The following is a 19,795-nucleotide window of genomic DNA, read 5'->3' on the forward strand; positions in this document are numbered from 1 at the left end:
TCATTTTAATTTCTTTAGAAGTTTTATTAAGTTTCTTTGTGTCTTGTGGTTTTTCTGACTTTAAGATGTTTTCATTAAAGATTATGAACTAATACCCTAGATACCTAGGGGAGATGAAACCTATGATGAATCTTATAATTTAATTTTTATTTTATGTGATAAATACTTGATTCTTATTCTCAATTATGTATGATTATTCCTTATTTTAATATTTTCAAGATATTAATTCATGTTTAATGTGCTTAATTCAGTGGAGCAAAAGTCTCTATTTAAGAGTAGATCTAGCATAATTGAGTGAAGTTGCATGCAATCCTAGAAATAGGACAACATAAATCTACCAGATTAGAATCAAATCTAATAGGAGAATCCATAGATCGAGTTAATGCGATGATAGGGGTTTTAATTAGAAAGAGATTTCAATTAATCAATCTAGAGTTAGTTGTTCTCACTCTCGAAAGAGATATTAACATAATTTAGGGATTTCTACTAATCAAGTGACAAGTGAATAAATCATTTAATTCATATTCATAATAATAGGTGAAGTCTAGGTGGATTCTTTCTTGGGTATTGTCTATCTCATTGGCTAATATTTGGTTATTTTCTTGATTCATTCTCTGTTGCGTTCATAGTTAAATTAGTTTCATAAATTTAGATTAAGACACATCTCTCCAAATTGTCGGCTAAATAATAGAAAAACGGTAATTACTAGTACTTTTAGTCTTCGTGGATACAATATTCCCTACTCACCATAGCTATATTATTGTTCGATAAGTGTGCTTGTCTTTGTTGTATTTATAGTTAGTTTAGTGACCATCAGTGTGTTTGTTTTAGGCAAAACCAATCTTAGTTGGTAGATTTTTTTGATGTGTTTAGGTATTGAATGACATATTTAGTTTGCATATAAGAAATGCTTTTTCAAGTTTCAAGATTGTATTAGTGAGGTTTTTTGAGTTCCCTTGGAAAGAAACTTGTATATACTATAAAGTTTGAAGAAAAAGAAATATACGGTATTTTGCTTTCTTTCTTTATTCATAACACCAACAATTGGTATTGAGAGCCATTGATCTTTGAAGGTAATTTTTTTGTGTTTTTACAAAAATGTCTTCAACAAGTTTTTCACCTCCTCCACCGCTTATTTTCAATAGTGAAAATTATCATATTTGGGTAGTAAAGATGAAGACCTACCTTCAGCTTTTTGACTTGTAGGAAGTAGTGAATGCTAATATTGAGCCACTACCATTAAGGGCGAATCCTACCATAGCCCAGATGAAACATCATAGTGATAATCGTTCTAAGAAGTACAAGGTGATGTCGTGCCTATAAGGTGGTATTTCAAATGTGACTTTCACCAAGATTATGGCCTGTGAGTCTCCTAAAGAAGCTTGGAATAAGCTAAATGAGGAGTTTTAAGGCTCGGATAAAACTAGGCAGCAACAATTCATTAATCTTAGAAGAGATTTTGAGAATTTAAAGATGAAGGAAGCTGAAATAGTGAAGCAATATGCAAACAAAATCATGGTAGTAGCCAATAACATTGACTGCTTGGAGACCAGTTCAATGATAGTAGGGTGGTTTAGAAGGTCATAACCACGTTTTCAAAGAGGCATGAGTAAAAAATTTCCTCTTTTGAAGACTCAATAGACATGTCAACAATATCACTACCAAAGTTGAACAATGTATTGTATGCTCAAGACAAGAGAAGCGTGCTGAAGGAGCCTTTCAAGCAAGAGGTAAAGAAGGCTCTACCTCCACAAATTACAAAGGAAAGAAGGTCTTGATAGAGAAGAGGGAAAAACCTAAGAGATATAGTGGAAAGAAGAAGCATCCACCATGCTTTCATTGCAAGAAGACATGTCAATCGAAAAGGTTTTTTTTGGTTCATGCCTGATGTTCAATGTAGAGCCTGTAAACAACTTAGCCATATAGAGAAGGTGTGCAAGAATAATGGGCAACCACAACAACTACTACTACAATAGTAAAATGCTCAAGCATAGACAGCTGATGGAAACCAAGCTCAAGAGGAGCTGATGTCCACTGCCTCAGACCTTTCCACCAGTAACAGTATTAGAAAACACTGACTCATTAACAGTGGTTGTACAAATCACATGACCTCAGATGCAAACATCTTCAAGAGTACTAACACAAGTTTCAACTCCATGGTCAAAGTTAGAAATGGGTAGTACATCAAGATAGAAAGGAAATGAGATGTTTTAATTAACACCCCATCAGGTACAAAACTTGTTTCAGATGTTTTCTTTTACCTGAAATTGAATAGAATCTGCTAAGTGTAGGTCAGTTACTTGAAAGAGACTATTCTGTTGTGTTTAAGAATAGAGAATGCTTGATTTTTTATCCATGCAAATGTGAGCTTATACTGATGTTTGATAGAAGCTTTATTGTGGATTGGAACTTAGCAATATCTAGAGCCTATACGGCTTCAATAGATGAATCTGAGTTATGATATAGAAGAATGGGCCATGTTAATTATAGGTCATTATCTCTATTGTCTAATGTTAAGTTGGTTGAAAACCTGTCAAAAAAGGTAGAGCATAAAGATGTCTGTGAAGTATGTCAGTTGGAAAAGTAGAGTAAGTTATCGTTTCCTATTAACAAGGCTTAAAGTGCCTTTGAAAAGCTTCACTTTACATCAATCTGTGCGGACTTATAAGAACTCAATCATTAAGTGGAAGTAGGCATTTTATTTTGTTTATTGATTATTGTATAAGGTTTTATTGGGTTTATTTCTTAAAAATGAAGTCCAAGGTTACTCATGTATTCTGGAAGTTCAAGTCTGTAGTTGAAACTCAGTTTGGGTGTAAGATCAAAATTGTGAGGTCTAATAATGGAACCGAATACACCTCAGGGATGTTTGAGAAATTTTGTGAAGATTTAGGGATTGAACACCAAATCACTAGCACTTATACATCTCAATAAAATGGTGTAGGTGAGAGGAAAAATAGACCTATGATGGATATGGCCAGGTGCCTCGTGTTTGAGAAAAAATTGCTTAAGAGATTTTTGGATAAAGCCGTAAATACAACTATTTATCTTCAGAACAAATTGCCAACCAAGGCTATGAAGGAGAAGACTTCGTTTGAAGCTTGATTTGGCTTCAAACCTTTAGTTGCTCACTTGAAGATTTTTGTATGCATCTGTTATGCTCATATTCCAGTTGTCAAGAGGGACAAGTTGGAGAAGAAGGTACAATCTAGTATTTTTTGTGGGCTATAGCAGCAACAAGAATGACTATAGAGTTTTTGATCCATCATCTAGAAAGTGTTTGCAAGTAGAGATGTTGTGTTTGTTGAAAATGCAATATGTAATTGGGACAAATCAGAACCAGAACAAGACAATGGAAGTTAGATTGTTATAATTGTTAAAGCTAAAGTATATGAGCAAAAAAAGATTGATGTTGATGATTTTCCAGTAATAGGGACTCGACCTATCAGTGAAATTTATGAAAGGGCTGATATGACAATTCTTTAACCCGCAAATTATGAAGAAGTTGCATTAATAAAAGGTTGGAAGGAAACAATGCAAATTGAGCTGAAAATGATTCACAATAATAAGACTTGGGAGCTTATTGATAAACCATCACACAAAAGAGTTATTGGTGTCCAATGAGTGCATAGAACCAAGCTCAATGCTGATGGTTCACTCTATAGGTTGAAGGAAAGGTTGGTTGTGAAAGGGTTCAGTCAGCAATATGGGGTTGATTACATCGAGACCTTTGCACCAATAGCTTTGGTATCATAGATGGGATGATAAAATAATCATCTGGATGTTAAATAAGCTTTTTAAAATAGTTACTTGTAAGAAAAGATTTATGTGGAACAACCACCTGGTTTCAGAGTTAAAGGAAATGAAGAGAAGGTTTACATACTTAGGATAGCATTCTATGGGATAAAATAAACTTCAAGGGTCTAGTATGCAAGGATTGATGAATACCTGCATAATTTGAGATTTTAGAAAAGCCTAAGTGAACCAACTCTATATATGAAGATAGTTAAAAAGGTCACAACATTAATAGTTTCTTTATATGTTGATGACTTGTTGGTGATTAGGGGCAGTGATAACTCGGTGAAGGTGTTTAAGCTGCAGATGAAGAAAGTATTTAAGATGTCAGATCTTGGAGAAATGAGGTATTTTCTTAGGATAAAGGTATTACAAGTCCAAGAAGGGATATTTATCAGTGCCTTGAAGATTTTGAAAAGGTTTTGCATGGAGAGATGCAAACCTATCAGCACGCTAGTGGAACTTGGAGAAAAGCTTAGCAATAACAAAGAGTTTGAGAGGGTCAATTAGAAGAATTACAGAAGTCCCATTGGCTGCTTGTTGTATTTAAGAGCAACATGACTTGACATTATGTATGCAGTGGGAGTGTTATTAAGATTTATCCACTATTGCAACATAGTGCATTTTAAGGCTACTAAGAGAGTGCTAAGATACATAAAAGGGTTCGTTAACCTTGGTGTATGGTTTAAGAAGGTAGAAGCATTGAAGCTGGTTGGCTACACTGACAGTGATTAGGCAAGATTGGTGGATGATATGAAAAGTACCACTGATTATCTCTTTTCACTTGGATCTGGCATATTCTCATGGAGCTCTAAGAAGCGTCAAATTGTTGATCAGTCATTAGTTGAGGTGAAGTATGTAGTTGTAGAAAAAATGATCAACCAAGAAATTTGGCTGAGAAAACTTCTTGGTGACTTGAATCTTGAGCAAACTGAAGCAACACAGATTTTTTGTGACAATCAATCTGCCATTGCAATTGCAAAGAATCATGTTTTTCATGGGAGGACAAAGACCTTAAAGGTAAAGTATCACTTTGTGAGAGAAGTTTAATAAAGTAAGTGACTTTGGTTTATTGTAGCTCAGGATATCAGCCAGCGGATATTCTAACCAAGCCTCTGGGAAAGGCAAGGTTCAGAAAGCTCAGAAAAGGAAATCAGTGTTCGCAACATGGTGGCCAAGGAGGAGTGTTGCAAGATGGCCAACCATGCAATAGCTTGCACAAATGGTGAACAATCCAAATGTGAACCACGTGGTGGAAAATCATATGACGAATTGCCTTGTGGACCGTCGTTATGCAGACCATCATGTGAACATGCGAACTATCATGTGGACAACCATGTTGTAGACAGTTCATACGCAACAAGCCTAGCAGACTCTCCAAGTAAGAACAAAGCTGTGGTCTATATGGCGAGATTGAATAAATGCAGATATTTATGGATTGTATCCGCAAAATGTGTTTGTGGATTGTATCCGCAGTTAGAATGAATATGTTTTGGTGCACGCTACCAGTGATGAGTGCATGCTTGTTATAGGTAAAACCAATCTTAGTTGGTAGATTTTTTTATGTGTTTAGGTATTGAATTGCATGTTTAGTTTGCGCATACGAAATGTTTTTTCAAGTTTCAAATTTCAAGATTATAGTAGTGGGGTTTGTTGAGTTCCTCTTGGAAAGAAACTTATTGTAAAGTTTGAAGAAAATAAAATATAGAGTAGACTCATTATACTGCCAATTCTCTGTTTTGCTTTCTTTCTTTGTTCATAACACCAACAATGTCCAACATCAATAAATTCAATATTTCTAAGTTTTTTTTTCCATGTATTTTTGGTAGGCACATATGTCCGAAATTGTGTTTGAAATAAATAAAAAGTGTAAGAGGAGAGGTACTCACTGAAAGCAGGCTTTTAGTTGTGTTCCAGAGTGTGGGAAGAGGCTTGCCACGAACTAACTCGCATTGTGCTTCAACATGTAGATTCTTATATCTTACTTCCACAGTCGGCAACTTTACCCCAACCCTGAAAAACAAAGTTATAAAAAAGAATAATATAATGTTTCACTGAGTTATATTATTTTAGCTATTGTCCATGCATAAAAAAACTAAAGCAAATGTGTGAGAAACGATCATTGATTACTTGTCAATTCTATGTCTAAGCTTCTTCAACAAACGCAAGTTATCATGTTCGATTTGTTTGATGAGCTTCTCAATAAACATATGGCGTTCATCAGCTCCAAGTTTGGTGACATTAACAACCCGTTTCCCTTTGACATAATTCCCACTGCCTGACGTTCCATTCTCTTCTTCGTCGTCAAACAAGGCAGTATTAATCCGTTCAAACGTCGGCAATCTCTGAACTTCTGCCCATTGCAACTCATATTCACTATGATCACCATCACGGAAACTTGATGTTCGACTTCTAAACGACGACCTGATGCTCCTTCCGATCTGTGCCAACTCAAATCGCAAAGACTCTATCTCATCGGAACCCACCAGTTGAGCCATTCTAGGATTGGATTGCAAGCACTTAAAAAGTTAGAACAAGAAAGACATGAGTGTACATGAGTTTATATATATATAAAGATGTGCATAAATTGGAAGTTGAAGAGGGAACGCAATGAGTAATGGATAATGTCACAGTCGCTAACAGCAAGCAAATAGGCGTTGAAAATGCCGGTGCTGGCACAAATGATTTGTCTCGGGTCAGTTTGATTCCTTACAAATTTGGTTTTTTTTTTTTTAAGGGTCCCTTACATATTTTGTTGACGATAGCAGAAAGCCATTGATGGTTAAACAAATATTGTGAATAAATAAAGAACTTATTGAAGTCTTATGTAACAAACATTATAATATTTAGACCGGCAAGTATCACACTGAAATTATTAAATATTGAAACATGGACCCAGCAAAAGAAATTGAAACTCGGAAATGTTCACTCCATTGACTTTAATCTACCCAAATATTTTATTTAATCGTAATTATTAATTTTTTTTTTAAAATTACTAGTGTTTTGAAGCACAAGTCAGTCCTTAAGTATATCGTTTCCCTTTTCCGTTTTGATCTTTAAAGATTCTTTTTTAGCTGACTTTTAGTCATCTAACGTTATAAAATATTCATGGATTTAATCCTTCGGTGTTAAAAACACCAAATAAGATATTTAATCAGTGTCATGACCCAATCCTAAAGTATCATGTATTGGAGAATGATGTTATAATTAAAAATTTAAATTTTAAAAGAGTGAAATTATAAAAAATTAATTAAAACTATAAAATTTTATTAAAAATAAAAACAAATTGTAAAAAAATTTAAACATTATCAAAAAATAAAAATATTAAATATATATATATAAGATTATAAAAAATTAATTAAAAATTATAATCCCTTAAACCCTACCTTTTTTTCCTTATCTTTTGCTAACTCTAGAATCTCTCTATTTCTCTCTTCAAAGTTTGTAACATCCCTCATTTGTTCTGTTGGTCAGTACGGATGAAAGATGTCACTAGAATACATATATGAAAAAAACCTTAACATTTTCGAAAAAAAAACTTAAAAACAATTTAATAAAACCATTCAACAAAGATAAAATCAATTTGGAGGTTTTAGAATCATCGTAAAATAATTTAGAATCAATTTGTGGTTGATTGAAGGTTTCCAGAACCATATGCGAGCTTAAGAGAGCTCAAAACTTACAAAACAATGTTTTGGCACCATCTATGAGGCCAAGTACTTATACATAACCCTAGGTTCGATACTGTGGAGTTATGCCTTACATTTTTTCAACTTTTTTTTTTCAATTAAACTCTATTTTTAGTTTCCAACTTAACTTCTGATTAGTGTAGGTTATTTTAATATTATTTGACCTACAAATTTAGCCTATAAATAGACCCTTTGTAAAACCTAGAATAATAACCCATAACACATTTAGGCATTAACTTTACAAGCTTCCAGAGAATTTTGTGTTTACGTTTCGAGGATTCTTATTTTGGGTTTCGGGATTTAGTTTTATCTTTATATTTGTACTTTTCGCTTTTGCCATTATAATTAAATTACCTTTGCCTGATTTTTTATCCTCATTTGAGGAGTTTTTTCCATTTAAATATTTGTATTCGATCTTTTCAATTTCCTTCATTATTTCACTTGTTCGTTGCTTAATTGGTTTATCCCCAGCAATCTGGTATTAGAGCTAGTTCAATTTCCACAATCAACCTATTCAAATATGACAACAACAAGGTTTGATATTGGTAAGTTCAATGGCCTCACAAATTTCAATCTGTGGCAAGTTCAAATGACGACAATTCTGATTCAGAGCGATTCTGAGAAGGTCCTTATAAAGAAGAAACTTGTAGACATAGATAAATCAGAATGGGATAGGTTAGATAAAAAGACTCTATCCTCAGTTTAATTATGTCTAACAAATAATGTGTTGCAAGAGATTTTGATGGAGAAAATGACATTCACCTTATGAAAAAGGCTAGAAACCCTCTACGTGACAAAGTCTCTAACTAACAATTAGTGTTGAAATAATGTTTATACACGTTCCACATGGACGAAAGTGAGAACCTTAGAGGTCACATCGGTTAATTTATTACTTTTTTGAATAATTTAAAAAATGTTGAGGTTCAAATTGACAATGAATATTAGGCTATGCTATTATTGTGCACTTTACCCCATTTATACAAGTCTTTTAGGGAGACTCTGATTTATGGCAGAAATAATCTCTCACTCATAGATATGAAGGGTCATCTGTTGAGTAAAGAAAAATTCAACAATGAGTTTGATTTGAATAGCAAGTCAAATAGACAAGCCTCGATTTTGGTAGCACCAAGGAAGCGAGACAAGAGATGTCGCTATTGTAAAAAGTTAGGTCACGTCAAGGCAGATTGTTACAAATTGCGAAATGGGCTGCTGAGAGCAATGTGGAAGATTTAGTTGGTGCAAATTTGGCCAATGATAAGGGCGATGATTTTTTGTTGGTTTCAACAAGTGAAAGCTCTGAGCTTACATCCGAATAGATCCTGGATTCAGCGTGTTATTTCCACATGCGTCCTAATAAAGACTAGTTTTCCACATACAGTTTAGTTGAAAGTGGAATTGTACTCATGGGGAATGGTTCACCCAATAAGATAACCGCTATTGGTACTGTTCAGATCAGGATACACGACGGGACAATTAAGACAATGTCAGATGTCAGGCATGTGCCTGACTTAAAGAAAAATCTCATCTCTTTAGGAATTTTGGACTCAAAGGGTTGTAGAATTAATATCGAGTCAAATGAAATTAAGGTATCCCGTGGGGATCTCATTTTGATGAAAGGTAAAAACATTGACAGTCTTTATGTTCTGGAAGGATCAATAGTGATCAATGAAATAAGACATCCCTCATCTGTTAAGGAGTCGAAGTCAACTCATTTGAAGTGGAGACAACTTGGTCATAGAATGGATAAATGTATGATAGTTTCGTATAATGAAGGTTCTCTTTTGGATATAGGTTTTGAAAAGATAGGACATTGCATTATGTTCATGGAAATCAGACCCGAGTCAATTTTGATTTGGCAGTACACAAGTCGAAGACTAGAAGTTTTCCAACTTCTAAGCACAACTTCGGCTCAATTAATATCCTGCATATTTTGAGATAAGCCCGTGGCGGGTTTTGGCAAAGAAGACGTTGTGAAAATACGAGTCAAGATGGAGATATGTGGGGTTATGCCTTACATTTTTGGCTTTTCTTATTCCAATTAAACTTTGTTTTTAATTTCACGCTTAAACTGTGATTAGTGTAAGTTATTTTAATATTATTTGACCTACGAATTTAACCCATAAATAGGCCATTTTTCTACCCTAGAAAAATAACCCATAACACATTCAGGTATTAGCTTGTAACTATCACAGAATTTTGTGTTTATATTTTAAAGGCTTTTATTTTGGGGTTTAGTTTTATTTCCATTTTTATACTCTTCATTTTTACATTATAGTGAAATTATCTTTGCCCATGGTTTTTTATCCTCATTTGAGGAGTTTTTCCACGTAAATATGTGTGCTCGATCTTTTCAATTTTATTTATTATTTTACATGTTCGTTACTTAATCGGGCTTATCCCCAACAGGTACCAAGAGCTATGTATTGGTACCTAGTAGCAAGGTATCGACACTTACACCCCTACACTATAGCTTTTTAGCTACTAACTTCAAAATTTTCAATACCTTTACTATAGGTTCTGAAATTGGGACCGTTAGAGCCAAATTTAGGTCACTAGTTAGTAAAGTTCTGATACCTACTCCCAAAGTTTCAAAACTTAGGTGCAAAAGACCAAAATTCAATTTTGAGAACACCTTAAAACAACTTCCATACACCTCTTAACCATTCCATTACACAAAGTAATCAAATATGCAAATAAAAGGGAATAAAAACTCAAGTTAAAACATGAATCACCTCATCATCTCATCGAAAATATTTCAAGATCAAAATCAAATTCAAAACTCAATATCAAATTAGAAATAGCATCCCTGCCATATTTGCTTACAAAGCCATTCAAGACTTAAGGTCACCTTGTTGGGATTTTAAGCACTTAAAGCAATTATTTTGTCATTTTGCTTGTAATTTTTCAAATAGATTGGTTAATAAAATTTCGTAGTTAAATTATCAGCTTTTGTGTAATTGTCTTCACTGGTTTTTACTCAAAAACAAAAATGAACATAGAAAATATTGGCTCATTGATTACGTAAGGTTTAACTAATACTAAATTGCATCAAAGGAATGAATTATGATGCAGCAAGACAACTTATTAGTAGATAATCTAAATGGTACATAGTATCATAAATTAAAATGAACAATTGATTCAAGGGACTATAATTTTGTTTATCAAGTCCAGTTGGGGAGTTACACCCCTTACTCCTCCTTACATGCAGTACGAATGGAGGTGTTACCGAAACACTTTTGAACTTAAATAAAAAATTATTTTAATAAAATACCATTTGGAAAATTCATAAAACTTCTTAAAACCATTGTCAGAATTTAAAAAAAAATCAAATGTGATTTGAAACCATTTTGGGTCATTAAAAATATAGGGACCTTACCAAATCATAAGGAAAGTGTTTGAAACCTTTTGACTTAAATAGAGGTCATAAAATGAGATAAAATCATTTTTAAGAACTTAAAATGATCTTAGAATCATTTAGAAACCTTCCGTGGGTGATTTGAGGTATCTAAGGTCAATTTCAAGGCTCATAAGGGGGCATAACACCCAAAATAGTGTAAGGGCCTTATTTAGGGGCTAGGTGTCAATACCTAGACTTGAAATTGTAGAGTTTTAGCTACGTACTTGTTCCAGTCCAATACCTATGGTAAGGTTACCAAACCTTGGGCACTTGAAGCTAAAAGATAGCCCAAAAACATTTAAAAGTCTTGCCTAAATATTTCTATACCATTTCCATATGTCCCAAAGCATTCAATGTAAACTATGGGATAAAGTTTGAGTAAAAATGCATAAATGGCTTGAATTACAAAACAATGTTTTTCATATTCAAATCCAAACTAAGTATTAGTGTACATGCCATAATCTTAATGTCAAGAATAATGAATTACTAAATTACAAACTTTAAAACCTAAAACAATGACATGATGATCCCAAGTAAAAGTCCAAGCTCTTTGACCAGTCTTATCCTTGCGCGTTTTAAACCAATAATACATGAGCTCAGCAAGTAACTGACCACGTTTACACATGCGCATAAAACAAATGATTTTATAAAACAATTTTAAAGTGTGGTCTTACTGCAAGCATACAAGTCAGTTGTACTATTTGCAGTGTCACAATGGAACACTGGAGTATTCCAAGCAGGGGTGTTCATATTTCAGTTAAAACTGTATTAACCGATCGAATTGAACTAATTTGGTTAATCGGCCGATTAACTGATTTACTTTGTTAAGTGGTCAGTTAATAATTTTTTGGAAGTTTGGTTAACAATTAATTCGATTTGAAATCAGATACTTAACCAAACTAATAATTAATATTATATATCAACCCATTAGCCACCTAAACCTAGGCCCCAAACACCAGCCCACTCCCAAAATAAACCCAATCCAATATATATCTATAAACCTAACCCAACCCAATCCTAAAACTAAAAAAAAATTAATAATTTAATAAAGAAAACATAAAATCCAAAAAAACTAAAGTCTAAAAATAATGCACACTACTACACTCACATAGAAAATAAAAAATCCCCAACCCTAAATTGAAAATCTCCTCAAATCCCTACTCCCTATTGCTAGTCACCACCATCTGACGTCCACTAGTCACACTGTTCGACGTCCACCAAGTCACCATCATCATTTGATATTCGTCCATCATCAATTTCGACTTCACCCAAAATCCCTAATTGAAATATCCCAAAATCCTTAACCCAAAATAGTGACGCACCTTCGATTTCGACTTCATTCACCACCATCCGGCACTCACCTTGGGTTTTTTAGGTGTTTGTTGTCAAAGGCCTTTTCTTTTTGTTTTTACCCAAATGGACTTTTTCAGATATATGTGTGTATGTATTTGGTTTGGGGTTTCTTGTGGTTTGAATTTTGATGTGTGTTTTGTAGACATGGAGATGAGATTTGAATGTTAAGACATGGTGGAGAGTGTAACACCCCTTACTCTATTCAATGCTGGAACAGGATACGAGGCATTACTAGACTTACATCGCAGGCAAACATACAATTCCGAGTCATAAATTTCAACCAAATTAAAAACCATTTGTATTCAATCATAAAGTCCCTAATACGAGCCTACAAAACATGCTTTGGAAGTGGTTTGGGACTAAACTGATAACTCAGGAAATTTTTACAAAACATAGAAAATTTTTGCTATAAACAGGGGTTACATGCTCGTGTGGTTTGGGACACGCCCATGTCCTTAACCCGTATAACTCTCTAACTTGCAAGGTTTGAACAAATTGAAGTCGCACGCCCGTGTGCTAGGCCGTGTGGTTAATTTAATTTTCATAAAATAGGTGCAGACTTCACACGGCCAGGACACACGCCCATGCTTGAGGCTGTGCCCCTCACACAGCTAAGACACACGCCTGTGTCTCTACCCATGTGGACAAAACAAAGGCTATTTAACAAGCCATTTGCCACCCTCATTTACACATACACATACATAAATTCAATGACATAAATCATGGTGTACTTAGGCAACCAAAACATCCACAATCATGGCCAATACATGTCAAAGAAATACCATCATCTATCATGCCCATGACATTTCATTATGCTAATCCAACATACCAATTTCACATTCAAAACACCACTAAGACTACTTTCAATTTGCATTAACTTGTAAAGATAATCCATCATACCAATAAACCAAACTTATCCATTTCACAAATCAAGTCATTAAGCCACAATCAACATTTAGGAAATCTATATAAACCACATCACCAAAGGGGCATTGGCACATACATGCATATATATATATGAGCTTACAATCAATTTAACCAAAATGAGCCCATTTACATGGCCAAATACCAAATCAAGCCTTTGACTATTATAAGCCAATACATTGGGCCAAAATCATGATGACACATTTAACAAAATGACCAAGTCCCTATACATGCCATATACTCAAAATATTAAGATCATTGATACCCAAAATGACAATTTGATAGTGTGATGTGATCTCCGACGATCTCCAATCCAAGCTAGCTTGGTGACACTATAAAATATGGAAAGTAAAACGGAGTAAGCTATATAGCTTAGTAAGCTCGTATGAAAGAAATAAGCAAATCTTACCACACATTTAACATTCAAGTAATAAATTTAAGACGATGTAATTTACCATAATCTTATAACCATAGTTCATTCCATTACAACTCACATTGAGTTCATCATTGCGCGAATTTAATAATCATGTTTTATGCACATACCTGTACCAACTCGTAATGGTTTCATACTTATTCTCATATTTAACATACCCAGTGAAGCACTCGAAATAATAATATCGGATACTCGGGAAACCTTGCACACAAGGTGCCACATATGTAGCCATTGCTACCTCTATCTCATAACACATTTATGCTCGGTCTCGAGCCATCAACAAGCTTGCTCACACAAGCTTTCAGTCAAGACGTAGCTACACGATGCTACTCACACAAACTATCAAGTAACCGCAACATATGCTGGTATACCCAGCCACCGGTAGGACGTACAGGACCAGCACCCAAATCACATAACATAAAACCTTAGTGACATGTCACTTGTATCCTAATCTATTCCTAAGGTTTGATTGGGATTTCTCACTTGCTAAGGCGTCGTCGAACGTGTCCATAGAGTCGTTTACACAATTCACACAAAATTAAAGCATTTAAAATACAATTATAATAAAGCTTTTTTTACATATGAACTTGCCTCGAATGCAAAAACAACAAAAGGGATCTATTCGTCAATTATTTTGTTTTTCCCCCGATCTACACCCGAACTTTATTTTTATTGATCTATAATACCACATTTAACTTTTTTAATCATCAAGCTATTCAATTCAGTCCAAAATCACATTATGGAAAAAATTACATTTTCCCCCTAACATTTTAATATTTTACGATTTAGTCTTTAGGCTCGTAAAATTAATTTCTTTCAATTTTGTCATAACCCAAGCCTAGCCAAACCTTACCCTTACTCATAATAGCCCAAATTTTACATTTATTCACACTTTACCACACATTTTTCAACACTTTACAAATAAGTCCCAATTTGACATTTTTACTGAAAATCACTTTACAAATGTTATTTAACAAACAACAAACATGCATTTTCTACCATCAAACATCAAAATACAAGCATATTCAACATGGGTAAGATTTTAAACTTCACATTTCTTTAAAATTAGTCCTTGTAATAGCTAGATCAAGTTACAACGATCTTAAAAATATAAAAATAATTAAAAACGGGACAAGAACGGACTTACAATCGACTTGAAAGCTTGGACAAAACCCTAGCTATGGCTTATTCCAAAATTTCGGTTATGGGGGACTAAATTGAAGAAGATGGACATCTTTTATTTGTTAATTTTGTATTTATTTACCAAATTACTAAAATGCCCTTAATGCATAACTCTAAAACTTTACCTAACCATATCCATTTTTGTCCACCCTAAATTATTATGGTCTAATTACCATTTAAGGACCTCCAATTTAAAATTTCATAGCAATTAGACACCTTTAGCTAAGGGAACTCAAGTTTGGCACCTATTGCAATTTAGTCCTTTTAGCTAAATTGAGCACTCAATCAATAAAATTTCTTAACGAAATTTTCACACAATTATTCTATCATGCTGTTGACCTTAAAATAGAAATAAAATAAATATTTATACTTTAGATTTGTGGTCTCAAAACTACTATTCTGATTTGACCTAAAAATGGGGTGTTACAACTCTCCCGCTTAGGGATTTTCGTCCCCAAAAATCTTACCAGAAAAGAGGTTAGGGTATGTTTTCTCATAGCTTCCTCAGGTTCCCACGTAGCCTCTTCGACCCCGTGTCGTTGCCATAAAACTTTCACTAGAGCTATACTTTTATTTCTCAATTGTTTAACCTATTGAGCTAACACTTTGATCGGTTCTTCACCATCTGTCATATTAGGTCGAATTTCAATATCTGATGGTGAGATTACATGTGATAGATCTGATTGATATCGTCGTAACATTAACACATGAGATACATTGTAGATCCTTTCTAATTCCAATGGCAAAGCTAGTCGATATGCCACAGGCTCTATTCTTTTAATAATCTCATATGACCCAATGAAAAGCGGACTCAACTTGCCTCTGCGACCAAATCTAAGAATTTTCTTCCATGGTGACACTTTCAGAAACATTTTATCACCAACTTGAAATTCAATATCCTTCCGTTTCAAATTCACGTATGATTTTTGTCGATTCGAAACTGCTTTCAAACATTCACGAATTACCTTCACTTTCTCTTCGGTTTCTCTAACCAAATCAACCCCGTGAATCTATTTCTCACTAAACTCGGTCTAGTACAATAGAGTTCGACACTTGCAGCCATACAATGCTTCATACGGTGCCATCTTTATAGTCGATTGATAATTGTTATTATAAGCAAATTCGACCAACGGTAGATATTTCTCCCAACCACCTTCGAACTCTAAAACACAACAGTAAAGCATATCTTCAAGCATTTGAATCACTCTCTTAGATTAACCGTCGGTTTGTGGATGAAATGCAGTACTAAAATTCAACTTTGTACCTAACACTTCTTGTAATTTCTTCCAAAATCGCAACGTGAACCTTGGATCTCTATCCAAAATAATAGAAGTAGGCACCCCGTGCAATCTAACAATCTCAACAATATACAATTCAACTAGTTTATTGAGTGAATAATTGGTACATACTGGAATGAAATGAGCCAATTTCGTCAATCTATCAACAATGACCCAAACAACATCTTTCTTCTTCGGAGTCAGAGGTGACCCGATACGAAATCCATCGTAACTCTATCCCATTTCACTCAGGTATAGTCACAAGCTGAAGTAAACCCGAAGGCACTTGATGTTCGGTTTTCACATGTTGACAAATCAAACATCTTGATACAAACTCTGAAATGTCTCGTTTCATGCCTAACCATCAATACAATTCTTCCAAATCATTATACATCTTTGTACTTCCAGGATGAGCAGATAGACAGCCATTATGTGCTTCATGAAGAATTTTTTAAATCAGTTCAATATTTCTCGGTACACAAATCCTACCTCAGAACCTCAAACGATCATCTGATCCAATTTGATATCCTGAATCACTATTCGATTGGTACTGAACTCTTTTAGCTTGTAACTCATTATCACCTTTTTGAGCTTCACAAATTTGCTGAAGAAATACCGGTCTAGCTTTCAACTCGACCAAAATCGATCCATCATCAGATAAGGTTAATTGTGTATTCATCGCTCTCAAAGTAAACAAAGACTTTCTACTTAAAGCATTTGCAACTACGTTCGCTTTCCTCGGGTGATAGTCGATCACTAACTCATAATCTTTCAACAACTCGAGCCATATTCGTTGTCGCAAATTCAAATATTTCTGAGTCATCAAATACTTTAAACTCTTGTGATCGGTAAAGATATGACACTTCTCACCAAATAAATGGTGTCTCTAAATTTTTAAAGCAAACACAATAGCGGCTAATTCCAAGTCGTGCATCGGATAATTCTTTTCAAGCAGTTTCAACTGTCTCGAGGGATAAGCTATCACTTTACCCTCTTGTATCAACACACAACCAAGGCTGCTCAATGGCGCGTCACTGAAAATCATAAACTCTTTCCCCGACTCAGGTTGCACTAACACTGGTGCCTCAGTCAACAACGCTTTCAGCTGTTCAAAACTCTGTTGAAATTTCTCAGACCACTCAAATTTTGCATCTTTTTGTAACAATCTGGTCATAGATGTAGCAATCATCGGAAATCCCTTAACAAAACATCGATAATAACTAGCCAAACCTAAAAAGCTTCTAACTTTGGATACATTTCTCTGTGGTTTCCAATCAATAACTACTAAAATCTTACTCGGATCAACCTATATACCTTCCGCTGAAATAATGTGTCCCAAAAATCTGAATTCTCGGAGCTAGAACTCATTTTTACTGAATTTAACAAATAACTTCTTATCTCTCAAAGTCTGTAATACAATTCTTAAATGTTCTGCATGCTCAAAGTCATCTCAGGAATAAATCAGGATGTCATCAATAAATACAACCACAAACTTATCTAAATACAGTCGGAAGATTCTATTCATCAAGTCCATATAAGCTGCAGGAGTATTTGTTAACCCAAACGGCATAACAAGAAATTCATAATGCCTGTGCCTTGTTCTGAACGTGGTCTTCAGCACATCCGACTTTAACTCTCAACTAATAATAGCCTGATCTCAAGTCTATCTTCTATAACACTGTTGCCCTTTTCAATTGATCGAAAAATCATCAATTCTCGGTAAAGGATACTTGTTCTTTACTGTAACCTTGTTAAGCTGATGATAATCAATACAAAGTCTCATAGACCTGTCTTTCTTCTTGATGAATAACACAAGTGCACTCTAAGGCAAAAAACTCGATCTTGCAAAACCCTTATCTGTCAACTCTTGCAACTGAGAATTCGGTTCTTTCAATTCGGTCAGAGCCATTCTATACGGAGCTATCGATATCTATGAAGTTCCTGGTACTAAATCAATAGTAAACTCAACCTTTCTAATCAGTAGTAATCCAGGCAACTCTTCTGGGAACATATCCAGGTATTCACAAACTACCGGCACAGATTCGATCTTCAATTTAGATACTTTTGTATTCAGTACATACGCAAGATAAGCTTCACAACCTTTTCTTACATACCTCTGTGCCGACATCGATGAAATCACAATAGGTAACTCACCCGACTCATCCGGTTCAATCCAAAGAATTTCATTATTTTGACATTTAAATTCAATAATCTTTTGTCTACAATTCACTATGACATCATGTAGAGTCAACCAATCCATTCCAAGAATTACATCAAACTCATCAAATAGTAAAAGCATTAAGTCAGTCAGAAAATAGTGACCCCGAACCATTAAAGGACAACTCTTGTAAACTTTTTCAACGAAAATATATTTGCCTAAGGGGTTCAACACTTTAATCACATACTCAGTAACTCAATAGGCAATTTCTTACTAAATTCCAAATTCATGCAAATATAAGAATAAGTCGATCTAGGATCAAACAGTGCAACTATATTAGTATCATAGAGGAAAATTGTACAAGTGATAACATCAGAAGATGACGCATCTTCGCGAGCGCGAATAGCGTAGGCTTTAGCAGGTGCTCTGACCTCTAATGTCGTAGTTAAATCTTTCGTTACACCTTTGTTACTGGTTCCATTTCCCGTATTTCTCGGTGGCCTCCCTCTAGTGGCAATGTTGCTTGGTCTTGCATTCTAAAAATTATCTTTCTCAGTCATTTCAGGGCAATCTCGAATGAAGTGATCTTGGGAGCCACACTTAAAGCAAGCCTATTATTCATTCTACATTCACAGGGATGTTGTCTACCATAGTGTTGACACTAGGACCTATTAGACCTAGCATTACCAACTCTCACTATTGACGTAGTTTGGGCCTTAGAACTCGAATATTGCTTCCCACGATCTCTATTTGGATACCTAGCATTGAGGGGTAGACCACAAAATAACTCTGGAAGCGGGGCTACCAGCTGATAATGCTCTAGAATAACGTATTTTTATATATTAATCATGTGTTTATTCTGAGCTTGATCCTACTAATTTGAGCTATTTATGTCTTTTTATCTTTTAAGGACTGATTTGGAGGCAAAAGCAAAATTAAGGGACAAAAGTGCGAATTTGGAGACACAATGGGCTGATATGCGACACAGGAAAAAGATTGTGCCAAAAGTGCGAGCATGGAAGACACAAGGACTAAAAACGCAAAAAGAAGAGATTTTATTTTATAAGACTCCATTTTATTTATATTAGGATAATTAATATTAAGATAATTATTAGGATTATTTAAATTTTAGGATTTTATTTTAATTATCTTTATTTATTTAATTAAATGTATTTATCTTTTTAGAATTTAAGTTAAATTAGACTATCTCCCTAGCACTATAAATAGGGGGTGAAGTGACTCTATGTGGTTCATCTTTTTCTATAAACACTCTCTCCCTAAAAGTCTAGGCTTTTGTTTCTTCATATTTTCTTTTAATAAAATTCCCTTTTCCATTTTTATATTTATTTTCTTTTCCACCATTATCATGAGCCACTAAAACCTATCTAGCCGAAAGTTGTCAAATTCCCCAAAAAGGGTTCTTGAGGCCTAGAATCCGTACTTAGCCTTCTCGCCAAGTATTCATCATTTCTCTGCACTACAGGCTGACGCTTCCGTCCATGGCCCTTAAGAAGTAAGCTTTTCAGCATATGCAAAGGCGGCCGCTTTGTATGTTTTGGAAGGATTGCACAGTCGGTTCGTTAACTT

General features: G+C 34.5%; 1 protein-coding gene across 3 annotated transcripts in view; it reads right to left on the reverse strand.

Moving 5' to 3' along the window:
- LOC107952146 (pleiotropic drug resistance protein 3) overlaps positions 1–6,422 on the reverse strand; it is a 30,196-nt gene extending 23,774 nt beyond the window's left edge. For all 3 annotated transcript variants that reach the window (XM_041085718.1, XM_016887427.2, XM_016887428.2), the window contains exons 1-2: positions 5,926–6,422; positions 5,685–5,808 (exon numbers count right to left, since the gene is read on the reverse strand). In XM_041085718.1, coding sequence (XP_040941652.1) covers positions 5,685–5,808; positions 5,926–6,293 — 492 coding nt within the window. In that variant the 5' untranslated portion in view covers positions 6,294–6,422. The remainder of the gene's footprint in view (positions 1–5,684; positions 5,809–5,925) is intronic.
- Between the last annotated feature and the right edge of the window lie 13,373 nt (positions 6,423–19,795).

This window comes from Gossypium hirsutum, chromosome A02, assembly GCF_007990345.1.
Source record: "Gossypium hirsutum isolate 1008001.06 chromosome A02, Gossypium_hirsutum_v2.1, whole genome shotgun sequence".
Lineage (NCBI taxonomy): Eukaryota > Viridiplantae > Streptophyta > Magnoliopsida > Malvales > Malvaceae > Gossypium > Gossypium hirsutum.